Source organism: Stegodyphus dumicola, chromosome 5, assembly GCF_044657685.1.
Source record: "Stegodyphus dumicola isolate Sdum_Otavi_A_Nest chromosome 5, ASM4465768v1".
In the NCBI taxonomy this organism is placed as follows: Eukaryota; Metazoa; Arthropoda; class Arachnida; order Araneae; family Eresidae; genus Stegodyphus; species Stegodyphus dumicola.
Window position 1 is genome coordinate 56095284 of NC_140772.1, and position 12910 is coordinate 56108193.

The window sequence follows — 12910 nt, forward strand, 5'->3', positions numbered from 1 at the left end:
ATACCAGCCGGTTTCCATTAAAAGGGAATGAAGGCACCCTTCCCCATAGGCTCGATAGCCCTCTAATTGCTTTGCTTTAATCAATTAACCTAACCACAGAAAAGATGTTCATATATCAATATTGCACTTTTCAGAAAATAAAAAATGAGTTACTAAAACATGGTTTTAAAACGTTTTAAGATATTTGAATTTATTTATTAAAAAAATTGATAAAAGATTTTTGGGGAACCAGTTATCAATTTTTGCATGTGTTTAGTTACCCTCTGAGCGGTGCAGGATTTTTGATCTGCCATGAAGAACTGTATTTAAACAGTATTTATTTATTGAGTTTGTATTATTACTTATTTTAGTCTGTATTTTCATAAACTTACATTCATTAAGATGATATTTACATTGTTAAAAAAAGTAAGAAAGCAAAATGTTTTAAATTATAAGCTAATATATGCCAAGTAGCAAAACTTCTGATGACCAGATAAAGCCGGTCATAACACTCAGAGGGTTAATTAGTCTGATCTCAAACAATCTGGATACTGCTGGGGCTAGTGACCCAGACCATACGAAATATAATAATTTTTGAAAAAACACAGCTTTATATGCTGATTCATGCCAAAATAACAGTAATTAGCTATTGTTGGGCATTATTTTAAATCTGTCTTTTGTATTTCCTGCATGTGAAACAGTATATCAGAAATGTGTTTAAAAAAAAGGTACATTTTATTTCAGTAAAGATTGCATAGTTAAATAAAATATTATTCCCATGAAACAATATATAAAAAATTATTTGACAAAAAGTTACATGCTATCTTGAACATACAACCCATTCTTATTTCAACTGAAACAGGAACGGTTTGTTAAAATTTACTCTTAAAATTTTTATTTCTAATATATATTAACTGGATATATTGTCTTTTATTTCTCTAAAACAAAATCCGTAACGTGTTCACTTCAATTAAAATTAAACTACAGTCTTTTTTAGGGCATTAAATAATAAAACTAACATATAACATGCATAATTACATTATGGGGCTTCATTTGTGATACATCAGATTTTAATAAAAAATTAGTTGTGTTGCTGCTAAAGTGATTTTTAGTAGATTATTTTTTAATGAACTTGCCTTTTATATTATGTAAATTAATGAAAACATTAAGATGTAAATATAATTGGAATTCTGCTTGTGGTATGATTTTATTTTTTGTTTTTAATCTGTGTTTACATATTGGTGTGATAATAGTGAAATTTATTTTTGCAGAAAATGTTTCCTGTGACAAAATACCTTGACAAACAGGCAGAACTTTCAAAAGCAATGCGAGCTATTTTAATTGACTGGATGGTTGAAGTTCAAGAAAGCTTTGAGCTTAATCACGAGACTCTGTATTTAGCTGTGAAATTAGTTGATCGATATCTTATGAGTCAAACTGTGCCAAAAATTCAGTTGCAATTAGTAGGAGCGACTGCCATATTTGTGGCAGCAAAACTTGATGTAAGAATGTTCGCAGAATAGTCTTCCTTATTTCTTTATATTTTATTGTGCAATTCAATTTTTGTGTTATTTTTTAATATTTTTAATATAAAATTTTTATGCAGACAAGTCCAAAACTTAGGATGAAAAATATTTTTGTATGTACAGAGAAAACTGTCATTAATAGAGACACACAGGCAAAATATTTATTTCCCAATATTTAATTCAAGATAATATCAACATTCTGTTGAAATTAACAAATCTTTTTCAAAAAGTGAACGGAAGGATAACACATGAATAAAACAATCCACATTTGGGGTCTGCGTTTTGACTGGGTAAGGAATAGGTCAACCTTGAATTGGGGTGCAGAAATCATAATGCCATGACACACTCATTATTAAATGATTAAGAAGTTACGGAAGCAGATTATTTCCTTCCTTATTTAAAGCGTGAATTTAAGATTTGTTTCCTGGAAAAGACCTGAAAGCTACAGTTTGACTTCCCATGATAATGTCCTCTACTTACTAAATGGGACTGGGGTTTGAGGAGCATATTGGCCATTCAGTTTGATAGATACTCAGACTTTCCAGATTTGCATTAATTTGATGAAGTGTGGCATTTTCACCCATAAAAAGAAATGTTTAAATGCCCAAAAAGCACCACTGAACAAGCAAACATAACATTCAATAACTTCTTTACAATAGAGGTTGCCTATTATGATGCCATTGCCTCCTATTACCTATAGCTTAGTACACTCATTAGTAGTGGTGCCATCTCCTTAACACCTCAGAATGATACCTTTCTTATAAACTTTGCTGTTGGTATACATTACCCCTTTTATGCCAGATAATATGCTATTTGAAATTCGTTTATTGACTGATTTCAGTATCATTGGAGAAGCGGACATTGGTCCATTACTGCATCAGTCATTTTGGTGGATTTGATGCTGCTGTAAATAAATGCCCTCTGGTGCTCTCTAAATGTCGTACATGATTAGTCTTCAAATAGCCTGTATAATTTCAGAGTTGCCAACTCTCCCAATTTAGGCGGGAGACTCTCGATTTTCGACCGCTCTCCCGCCAACCCGATTTACAATATATTTCTCCTGACTTTTTCTTATTCTTAAAATTTCTCACGATTTTTATGGAACTTGGCTTAATACTTTGTTATATGAACAAACAAACAAACAAAAAAGTGATTTTTTGACGTCTAAAAGCAATTGAATTTTCTCTAAATTATATCTAAAACAAAACCTTGCGAATCAGATAACTTCTGCTTTGTGAGTGAGAGCATATACGTATCCAGAAACGTCGTTCTCCAGTTCCCCAATAGGCATCGAGCTCCACTGCGTGTCATCTGGCATATATTAGCCAATGAGGACAAAGCAAGCCTTTATTATGTTGGGTTATAACAACTAAATTTCAGTCTTTTTGTAACTTTATAAAGAAATAATGACTTCCTGCATTGCATCTGAAATATATTCTATTTGTCTAAAACACTACAAGTCTGGAGATAATGCTTTGATGATTCCAAACTCCACTGCAACTTATCTCATTTGAAGACTTCTAACTTTTCTACACTCTTTTCTCATATCAAACTGAGCTGTCTTTGATACATGACAAAAATTTATATTTATTCTTTCACATTCAGAATTTCTGACAAATGCAGGTGAGAATTCATTTGTTGAGGTAATGAGAATTCAGTTTTGCTTCCTTTCAAATTGTAATATGACTTCTAAATGGAAGGATTGAAAATTTGAACATTCATTGCCTTTCTAGAGAGCATAATTTAATTGTGAATGTTGTAACATATTAATTCATTAGATTTTGTATAATAGTGTTCATCGTAAAATTTTGGACAGGCATGTATAAAGTGATTTAGTTATGAGGAAGATTGATAAAATCTGGAATCTAAACTTGTAAAGAAATTATATTTCAATTCACTTTAATACAGGAAAATACAAGAAAATGTGCAGAAAGCTAATACAGTCAAAAGTCGTTAATTCGGACACCCATAATCCGGACCTCAGAGCTACAAACTTTCTGCGCATGCGTCGCGTTGACGCACACGCAAAGGCATTTACGCCTGCACGTAGGACCTTTACGGCTGCGAATATGGGTGTGCACAAGCGCATAATACGTTTACACATGCGCGTTTAATGTATAACGGACGGTATAACTAAGCTAAAATTATCTAATTCAGTTAATGTTGCAGATTGCGTTGTTCCTTAATCTTCAAATTGGATCCGGCTTATTATTTTTTGCAGACTGTTAGAGCAATTTTATAAAAGTAAGCTTGAACTTTCGATTATGTCAAATAGAATTTCCGATATATATTTACTAATATGTAAAAGATCTACAAAGCGAAAGTATGTTTTGAAATCCGAAATCTGTTTATCAATTTCACGCTGCTCTGCGGCAGGGGGGGGGGCAGAAACGCAGTGGCGTGCAGTGAATTGGAAGTTGATCTGTCAACACTATCCTTATCTTCAGGGCAGATGGTTTTTATTTTATTTGGCTTATAATTCTTACTGAATGTAATATTTCATCTGGATGTACACCGTCTTTGATATGATTTAAATCAAGTTCCTCGTCATTATAATTCGCTTCCGATAGTGAAGAAAGTGACAGAGAGATTATTGAAAACAAAAACGTTTCAATTGACGAATTAGTCGGTATTCTCGACACAGCAATTGTAGGACTTGAACAGCGGAACTTTGTAACTAAACAAGAAATTATGTCTGTTTAATAGAATTAAATAGAAAGTATTATCACATGAAATGAAGCAACTTAAACAACTTACGTTGAAAGAAATGTTTAATAAAGTAAACAAATAAATATTAAGCTTTTTCTTTTTGTAAATTTTGATACCCTTTAGATCATAATTGTTCTTTATTTCATAAATTATGGTTTCATATTTTTAATTTTGCAATTTCTGCATGCCATCTTACCAGATTTAAACTGATGATCTATAATCCGGAATCGCCGAAGTCCCGACGAGTCCGGATTAACGACTTTTGACTGTAAGTGATATTTTACATCGTTAAATATGCTGATATTTTTAAACCATACAGCCCTCTGGGCAAAATGTATTTATGTCAGTTTCTCTCTATATATAGTGCAAAGTCTGATATTTTGATTGATCAGAATTTTGGCAGTTCTGCATGTTAGATCATTAGTTGTATGCAAAAGCTTTACATGAAATATGAAGCACAGTCATGCCCTTAAAGGAACCAAAATCTAGGGGAAAAAAAACTTTAAATTTTATATTTTGTTTTATTAAACATTATTTTCAACATTTTTAAAAATGTTTATAGAAGTACATAATTTCATACTAATTATAAAGTTCTGTTGCTTGAAATCTGTAATTGCCAGTTGAAGAGCTTAATTTCCAGTGCTGGCCAGATTTAAATTGAATAAAATATCTAATTCTGTTTTCCTGTCACGCTAAGAAATGAGGACATCATTCTCCTACAAACAAAAATGAGTCTTTAGTGTTTTAATTATTATATACAAGGATAAAAAGACAGAAAAGTTGCACTTCTCATGATTACGCAAAGGCCGAATTGAAAATGTGGTTTGATAGACAATAGGTGTTTAAAGGTAATGTAATGTATAGTATACTCTACCCCTCCTCCCCACCAAAAAAAAAAAAAAAAAAGCTAATTTGGAGGGGAAAAAAAATCTATTTATGACGCTTTTCTCTTTTCTTGAGATCTAGATAATACATTATTCTAATTATTGGCCATCTAAATTTCAAACTTTGTACTATAAATATTTTCTACATTTTATTATGAAAAATATACAGTGCCTTATTTGTTTTTATCAGAGTTAGACTTGTTACTTTTGCTTGAGCATGGTGATTATTTTAAAATAATGGCTCTGTAGGTATATCAAATTGTTCTTCATTTGTGAAATGTGCCAAAGTACATATTTAATTTTCGCTTTTAAATATATATGAAATGCTTTTAAGCTTATTTTGTAATTCTGTAGCTTAAAAGAATTTAAGTTAATGTTATATAAAAATATTTGTTTTCATGACTGGATTTTTGTTTATGAGAAGGATTTTTTCAATGAATTTATTTTAAGGATAGCTTGGAATAGGTTATCTTCCATTCTTTGAAGTAAAGAATATTTTTCCATCTTAAGCTTAAATAATTTAATTTTCAGAGTTTTTCCAGTGTTGGGTTTATCAATGTTCTACATTATTTGAATTTAGTATGTTTAATCATATCTGTAAAATTTAAGCATTTTATATTTTCCAATTAAAAAAAACTTATATTTCAGAATTTGTTTGCTAACTACCTTTGCCCAAAAGTAAATCTCATTTATTCAATAAGCATTCAAAAAGAAAATTATTATTTTGGGACACATATATAGATCTGAACTAGTATTTATTATGATTGAAAAGTTCATTATTATTATTTACAGTAAGAAAATTTAAATATATTTTTAGATATAGCAGAATGTTTCATTAATATCTTTAAATGGACAAAAAATGAAGAACATTTTTTCTTCTGTTTTTGCTGTATAATTGTTGCCATTTCATATTTTAACATTGTTTCAAATATTTCTAAGGTCTTTCTAGAGATCTGAAATAATCTGTGGAGTCATTAAATGTGACGAAAAAATGTGCAGTGCTCTTGCGAAGATTCGAATACCAGACCTCCTAATTGCTAACCAGATGTACTTTGAACTGCACATTCAGTGAGAATGCCTTCCTAGTGCAGTTCAAAATATCTTGCATTCTCCTCCACTTTAAAGGTTAACTGAGGAGGTGAGGACCCAATTTCTAAATACCTGGTGGTGACTAATTATCAACCAATATATTTTAGTTCGGTGCCAATTGTAAAGTTGTTAGGTTTATCGGGTTTTAATGAAAGTTTCCCACCACAAATATCCTTTGCGCCAACAGTTCGTGTTGTGTTTAATTTTATTTTGTCGAACAATTTTTGGCATTTGAAAGAAAGAGACTTGCTTTAGAACAAACACTGTGTTGTGAAATTTATAAAAAAAAATATCTTTATCATTAAGTACAAGTTGTTTGAAATGGAACTATCACACTACCAGATTAGAAACATCTTTTATTTCCAGTTCTGTTGTAAATTGTCAGCTACAGAATGTCACCAAATCATATGTATAGCTTTAGGTACTTAATATTGTATCGTATGACACTGAAGGTTTGGTACCAAAACTAGAACTATGACATTAAACAAGCAGAGTGCTCTTCCCGGCCTTCTGATGTTGATGAGGCCCACCTATGAGAACTTGTGGATGAAGAACAGTATGCAGCCATACAAGAACTTACTAAGGAGTTAGACGTTAATGCCTTGTCCATTAGTTGCTCTATGCATCACATACATTGGCATACAAGTTCAATTGCTGGGTGCCACATGAGTTGACTCGGGCAGATAAGGACATACATTTTCAGGCCTACACTAATCTGCTGAAATATCAATGCAAGTACAAAATTCTGGACCAGATAAAAAGCGAATTTACTTCAACACAAGCCGAAAAGGAGATTAGTCTGCACCCAATGAGCTCCTCGATAGCATCGCAAACACAATTTGTGAAACAAAAAAGATCATGCTTTGTATCTGGTTGGATTGCCGTGGTATTATCCATGAAGAGTATTTGGAAAGAAGTAAAAACCTCAACAGTAAGGTGTATAGCGAGATGCTAGTCCGTGTTGATGCTGCTATCAAGGAAAATCTTCGAACTAAGTTCTGGCGGAAAAAGGCAATTTCCTGGAAGGCCACATGTGTCTGCATTCACCGAGTGGGCTAAATATGGACTCGAATGGGATCTTTTGCTACACCCACCATATAGCCCCAATATTGCTCCTTCGGACTTCTACGGTTATTTTTCACTCCTGCAGCTACATTTTGTTGGTGCTATCTTCCATTCTGCACAGGACGTCCGAAATGAGGTTGATCTGTTTTTGAATTCACAGCCACCGAGTTTCTGGCCTGAAGACTTTAAAAAAGTACCAAAATGTTGGCAGAAAATCATAGATTTGGGTGGTAATTACTACCTGCACTACAGTTACTGCTTTCATGTGTTTCCCCCCTAACTTTGTTAAGAATCTTTTTTGGTGGAAAACTTTCGTTACAACCAGATATTTTGGAGTAGGGATTATGAAAAATGTGCAGTGCCCTCATTTAAACTCTAGACCTCCCAACTGCTAGGCAGATGTGCTTAGCTACAAAATGAAGGCACAGGGTAAAGGAGAAAATACCTTACAATTCGACATTTGTATGCTTAAATCACCAGTGATCGAGTATGTAGAGCTGTGGAACTAACTGATAATTTAGGATTCAATTCCTAGAAGATAAATAGGTAGACTATATGAGATTTTCAGGGCTCTCTACGTACATAATGCAATTAATTTTCTTGGAATCTTCCACAAAGGTGTCTAATCTCTTCTGTTTTTGATACTTCCTAAATGTTTTGCCATAGAATAATAAATTAACCGGTGATAAAATGGTTACATTCTGAATTTTTGATATTTGCTTTGTTCTGGTTGTTTACGTTGAATAGCAGAGCTGGCTGCCATATGATTGGGCCAAATTAACACCTGGATGTTCATAAATTTATAATATCTTTTTGGCTTGGATGTTCATTCAGCTGAAAGTCTGTTCAAGAGATTGATGCTAGGATATAGTAAATATGAAATATCTAGATTCAACTGTTTAACCATCGAATATTCTTGGTCAAAACTGTTTTGTCACCAATTAAGCATCTAAAGGCTATTACAAGCATTCTTCTATCTCAAACATAGGTATTCTTCTTTTTATTCCACTATGTATATGCTGGGACATGCAGATTAATTTTTATAATAATAATAGCTATCAAATATGCTGTTTTTAAGATTGATTTTTTTTTATATTACAAAAGAAAAGTTTACAAAGAAGATTTTAAAAAAATTAAATGTTATTTATTTTTCTTTCATATTGTCTTTATTTAATTCTTAATCTATGAGAATATATTATTATTTAAGCTAATTTGGTCATATCTGTATGCAGGAAAGACAACCACCTTTAGTTGATGATTACTTATACATATGTGATGATTGTTACAACCGTGAACAGTTAATTCAGACTGAAATAAAAATCCTCAAGACCGTAAATTTTGACCTGGGAATTCCACTGTCCTATAGATTTTTACGTAGATTTGCTCGTGTAAGTATACAAAATATTTATCAAGAATGTTTTGTGTAGTTTTATTTTTCAAAAACTCATAAGATTTTATTGCTGGTTTAGTGTGGTCGAATTGGCATGGAACTTCTGACATTAGCTCGATATATTCTGGAAACTTCTTTGATGGATTATGATCTGATTGATGTTTTGGATTCTAAGATGGCAGCTGCTTCTCTGTTTCTTGCTTTAAAGATGAAAGGAGAGAAATGGGTATGAATTATTTAGTTTAACATTCCTGTTTCTGTTATAAGGTTAATGTATCTAGTATTTAACTTTTATATTGTTTTTAATGTGAGGCTTTTAGACACCTGAATTTGTATTGCAAAATATATTATAGATTTACTATTTTTCAGCATTTGTCAAAATATACCAATTTTTAGTTTCAGATCTATGTATAAGAGTTGTCTGTATTTGTACTCATTTCTATGACATACAATTATATTTGTAAATGATTTTTACTAGACTTCAGAAACATTATTTAATGCTTAATCTTGAAGTTGCTTAAATTTATGGCTTGTCAGAATTTTATTATTTGTATTTACGACCAAAAAGAAAAAAAAAAGGGGGGGAAGAGTTTAAGAATTCATGCAAGCTCATTCTTCAAGCCTTTCTACATCACACATAAAAGGACCTTCAATATTGAGGCAAATGATTTTGCAGGAGTAGCTTTTGATGGTTTAACTACAGAACTAGCGAAACTAGTTCTGCAAAATTTACAAATTTTACACTGATTCTTGTTGTTTGACTTCTCCAATAATCATTATTTTGCTAGTTACTTTAACCTTCCTTAAGTATAGAAAATGTTAGATGTTAGTGTATATGTTCTGTGCCTATCTGTGGGGATTTCAAAATCACTAGCCTGTGCAGCCGATGAAAATGAGTTAATTAGAAAATCCCTTTCTCATGAATGAATTTCTTGTATCTACTACCATTAGACTGAATATCTGCCATCACCGTCACCTTTCAAAGTGCATTTGCTGTTCTTCCAGTTTTGGAATATATTTGCTACCGCAATCTTACTTCTGTTACATGTTGATATTATTTCAGGTGCCAAATAATGGGTATATAATCTGATAAGCCATTTTCCTGGTGTTAGAACATTAAAAGAAAAAAAATTCCCATCTAGGTTAATTATGCTTATTTCTTCATTTTTTTGCTGTTTTGGTTTAGGAATGCTAAAGCCTTCTTCCAAAAGATGGAAGAAACCTGTGACATAAAACTAGAAAATTTATATTAAGTTTTGCTACATGATAATGCACGTAGCTATACTGCAAATGTCATAATACTGAAGTTACACACATTAAAATAGGAGACTGTTGAGCATTCGCTTTACAGTCTTGATCTCTCTCCATGTGATTTTCACACCTTTGGTCCTTTAAAAAAGGCCTTGAAAAGTCAATGGTTCCGATCAGATGGAGAAGTGCAGCAGGCAGTTTGACTACTTCAAGCAGCAGAAAAAGGAATTTTAGTAAACAAGTATATTCAACCTGGTGAAGCAGTGGGATGATTGCCTAAATGCTAAAGATGATTTTGCATAGCTGGCATGCCAAATCAGGACTGTACAGCCTTCAGATGGAAACTTTTTGATTGCCCCTTATATATTACTATATATATGTGCAGGCTGTAAATTATTTTCATGATAAAAATAAGCTAAAAACTGTAATGTGCATAATATTAAAATTCTAGAAAGATGCTGCTGTAAATGAATGTATCATATACAGAATATTCTTTTTCCAGACTCCTACTCTGCAGTATTATTCTGGCTATCAAGAAAATGAGTTGAGTGACCTTGTGATATCATTGAATAAAAATATATCTGCTGTACCCAATAAGCAGCTACAAACTATTCGCAAAAAATATTCTCATGAGTAAGTACTTTTTTTTTTCCTGTAGCAAAGCCTATTTTTCAAAGATACGATTTTTTTAAAAATTTAAATATTACCTTTAGTATTGCTCTAGTTAAATTGTAATTAAGTGAAATTAAGAACTAAGTTAACTAAGAATTTTTTTGGTATACTTAAATATTGTAGACTATATTTTAGATGTCTATTAAATAGCATGGTATCCATAATCAAATGTTAAATATGAGCAGATTCAATTTTTTAGGTCAATAGAACCATTACTGGGAGCTTAGAGAATTATTTTGATATATCCTTTGAGATGTTATGCAAATGAATGAAAATGTCATTGAAATTTCAGCAAATATTTCTAACTTACCTATTCATAGTTTCAGATAATTTTGTTTTAGTGTAGGGGTTGTCATCTTAGAGAAGATGATTATTGATGATCGTGGTCATGGACTTATGTTTATGGATTTACTGTTTTTAAGATTCTCCATTTTTTAAAAAATATTGAAATACAGCACCTTTGTTTATTAATACCATTATATTAATAAAATTAAATTTATAAAGGTGAATAACAAATATATTTCCCAAAACATTCAGGTTTGGTGTATTCTGTAAGTCAATACTATTTAAAAATAAAAGAAATCAATTTACGTATACGCAGGACTTTGCATTAAAAATTTTGTTAAGTAATTTAAAAAAATACTCCTTGCTTAGTAAAATATTCATCCTTGAAGTTTGCTTACTTGATTTTCTGTTTATTGCTTTCCTTTTCACACTCTTTTGATTAAGTATTTCCTTTAAGGGTGTTTATCTGTGCATATGCCGTAGCTGTGAAATGCACTTATGAAGGCAGTTACTATATCTCTTCAAGCATGTTACAAGTTTCGCCCTGATATTTCAGAATGCCCCAGATTTTCATGAATAAGTAGTATTTTCTTGGTTATAATTCCAAAATGACCATTTCATGTTGTACCTTGACTCTTTTTCTTCCAATATACATTCAATTAAAAATCGGATATGTCAATAACCCTCGGAAGGATATATACATGGTGAGAGATAATTTTGTAGGTAGTCTTTGTGCTTGGTTCAGCCAAGCATTTTTCATCCACAAAGGAGTAAAACGTGATCATTCTCATTTTGTTGATTGTTATAACAACGAAAGTTGCCGGATATCCAGTATTTGTAGTAGCTTTTAAATTTATATGTCAAGCTGAACTTATTATAGAGTTTATTTATATTTTAAAACACTTTTAATATATATATATATATATATATATATATATATTTTCTCTTTTAGAATTTTCTTCAAAGTTGCAAAAGTTCCTACACTGAATTTAAAGCAATTGAGAAGAGAGGATCAAGAAACTTAATTGCTTACTATATCATTGGTACAAGTATATCATATTAAATGTATTTGTTTACATCTGTAAATTTTCATGAAAACTGTAGATAAATTTTATACTGTATTTTCTTATTTTTATGTGTGAGTATATGTACTTGAAGAATGACTGTTTGTATGACATCATTGAAATTATATTAATACTGCTTATCTAAATACATAATTTATTATTTTTATTGAAAGTCTGAGAATCTTAATTCTTCAGCAAAATTATCTGTACTTGTTATAAGCAATGCATCATCATGAGGATTTTGTGTGTAATGCAATTTTGATTAGCATGTTTGACAAATTAAAATGATGTCCATTTATATTTTTTAAATAAAAATTCACTTAATTTTACTCTTTTCTTGTATTCATTTATAAAACATTTAGAAGTAAGGAAAGTATTTCGCATTTTTGTTTACAGTGAAATGGATAAAAGAAAATATTAAATGTTTAACATTTTTTGCAAAGTTAGAAGAAATATACAAAGTTTAATTACAGTTTGTAAAATTTATATAAAACAGATCAAAGGTGTACCTCTTCCCATCTCCTAAGTTCTGCCTAAGTTTTTAATTAGTTTTCCAATGCAGTTTAAATATGTTCATTATCTATTATAAAACTTGTCAGAATATAAAGAAATCTGATTGTCATATTTTTTATTCAAAGATAAATGTGTTCCTAATATGTCTTAAACATGATGCATTTTTAATTAAATTTTATGCAAATTCTTTGCTTTTTGCCTAAGGAACCCAATGTCTTGTTTCACATTTAATTATGCAATCAAATTGAATTGCAGGTTTAGTACGGTCCTTAAGAGTCCTTAAGTTTTTTGGAATTGATTTTTGGTTTTTAAAAGTCCTTAATTTTGGCCAAAATCGGCAGAAGGTCCTTAATTTTAATCATCAGAAATGTCTATTTTTACAAGTGCCATTTTGAGTGTAAATTATCATTTTGGAGGAATATATTTGGCGATTCACTGACATATATGGTTATCTTTTGAATGAGTTCATGGGTTATAATTTGT

At 31.0% G+C, this 12910-nt stretch overlaps 1 protein-coding gene across 5 annotated transcripts in view; it reads left to right on the forward strand.

Annotated features, from left to right (window-relative positions):
- Positions 1 to 12243, forward strand: part of CycB3 (cyclin B3) — a 46259-nt gene extending 34016 nt beyond the window's left edge. For all 5 annotated transcript variants that reach the window (XM_035350186.2, XM_035350185.2, XM_035350187.2 and 2 more), the window contains 5 exons: positions 1251 to 1481; positions 8485 to 8640; positions 8722 to 8868; positions 10396 to 10526; positions 11803 to 12243. In XM_035350186.2, coding sequence (XP_035206077.1) covers positions 1251 to 1481; positions 8485 to 8640; positions 8722 to 8868; positions 10396 to 10526; positions 11803 to 11875 — 738 coding nt within the window. In that variant the 3' untranslated portion in view covers positions 11876 to 12243. The remainder of the gene's footprint in view (positions 1 to 1250; positions 1482 to 8484; positions 8641 to 8721; positions 8869 to 10395; positions 10527 to 11802) is intronic.
- The last annotated feature ends 667 nt before the right edge of the window (positions 12244 to 12910 follow it).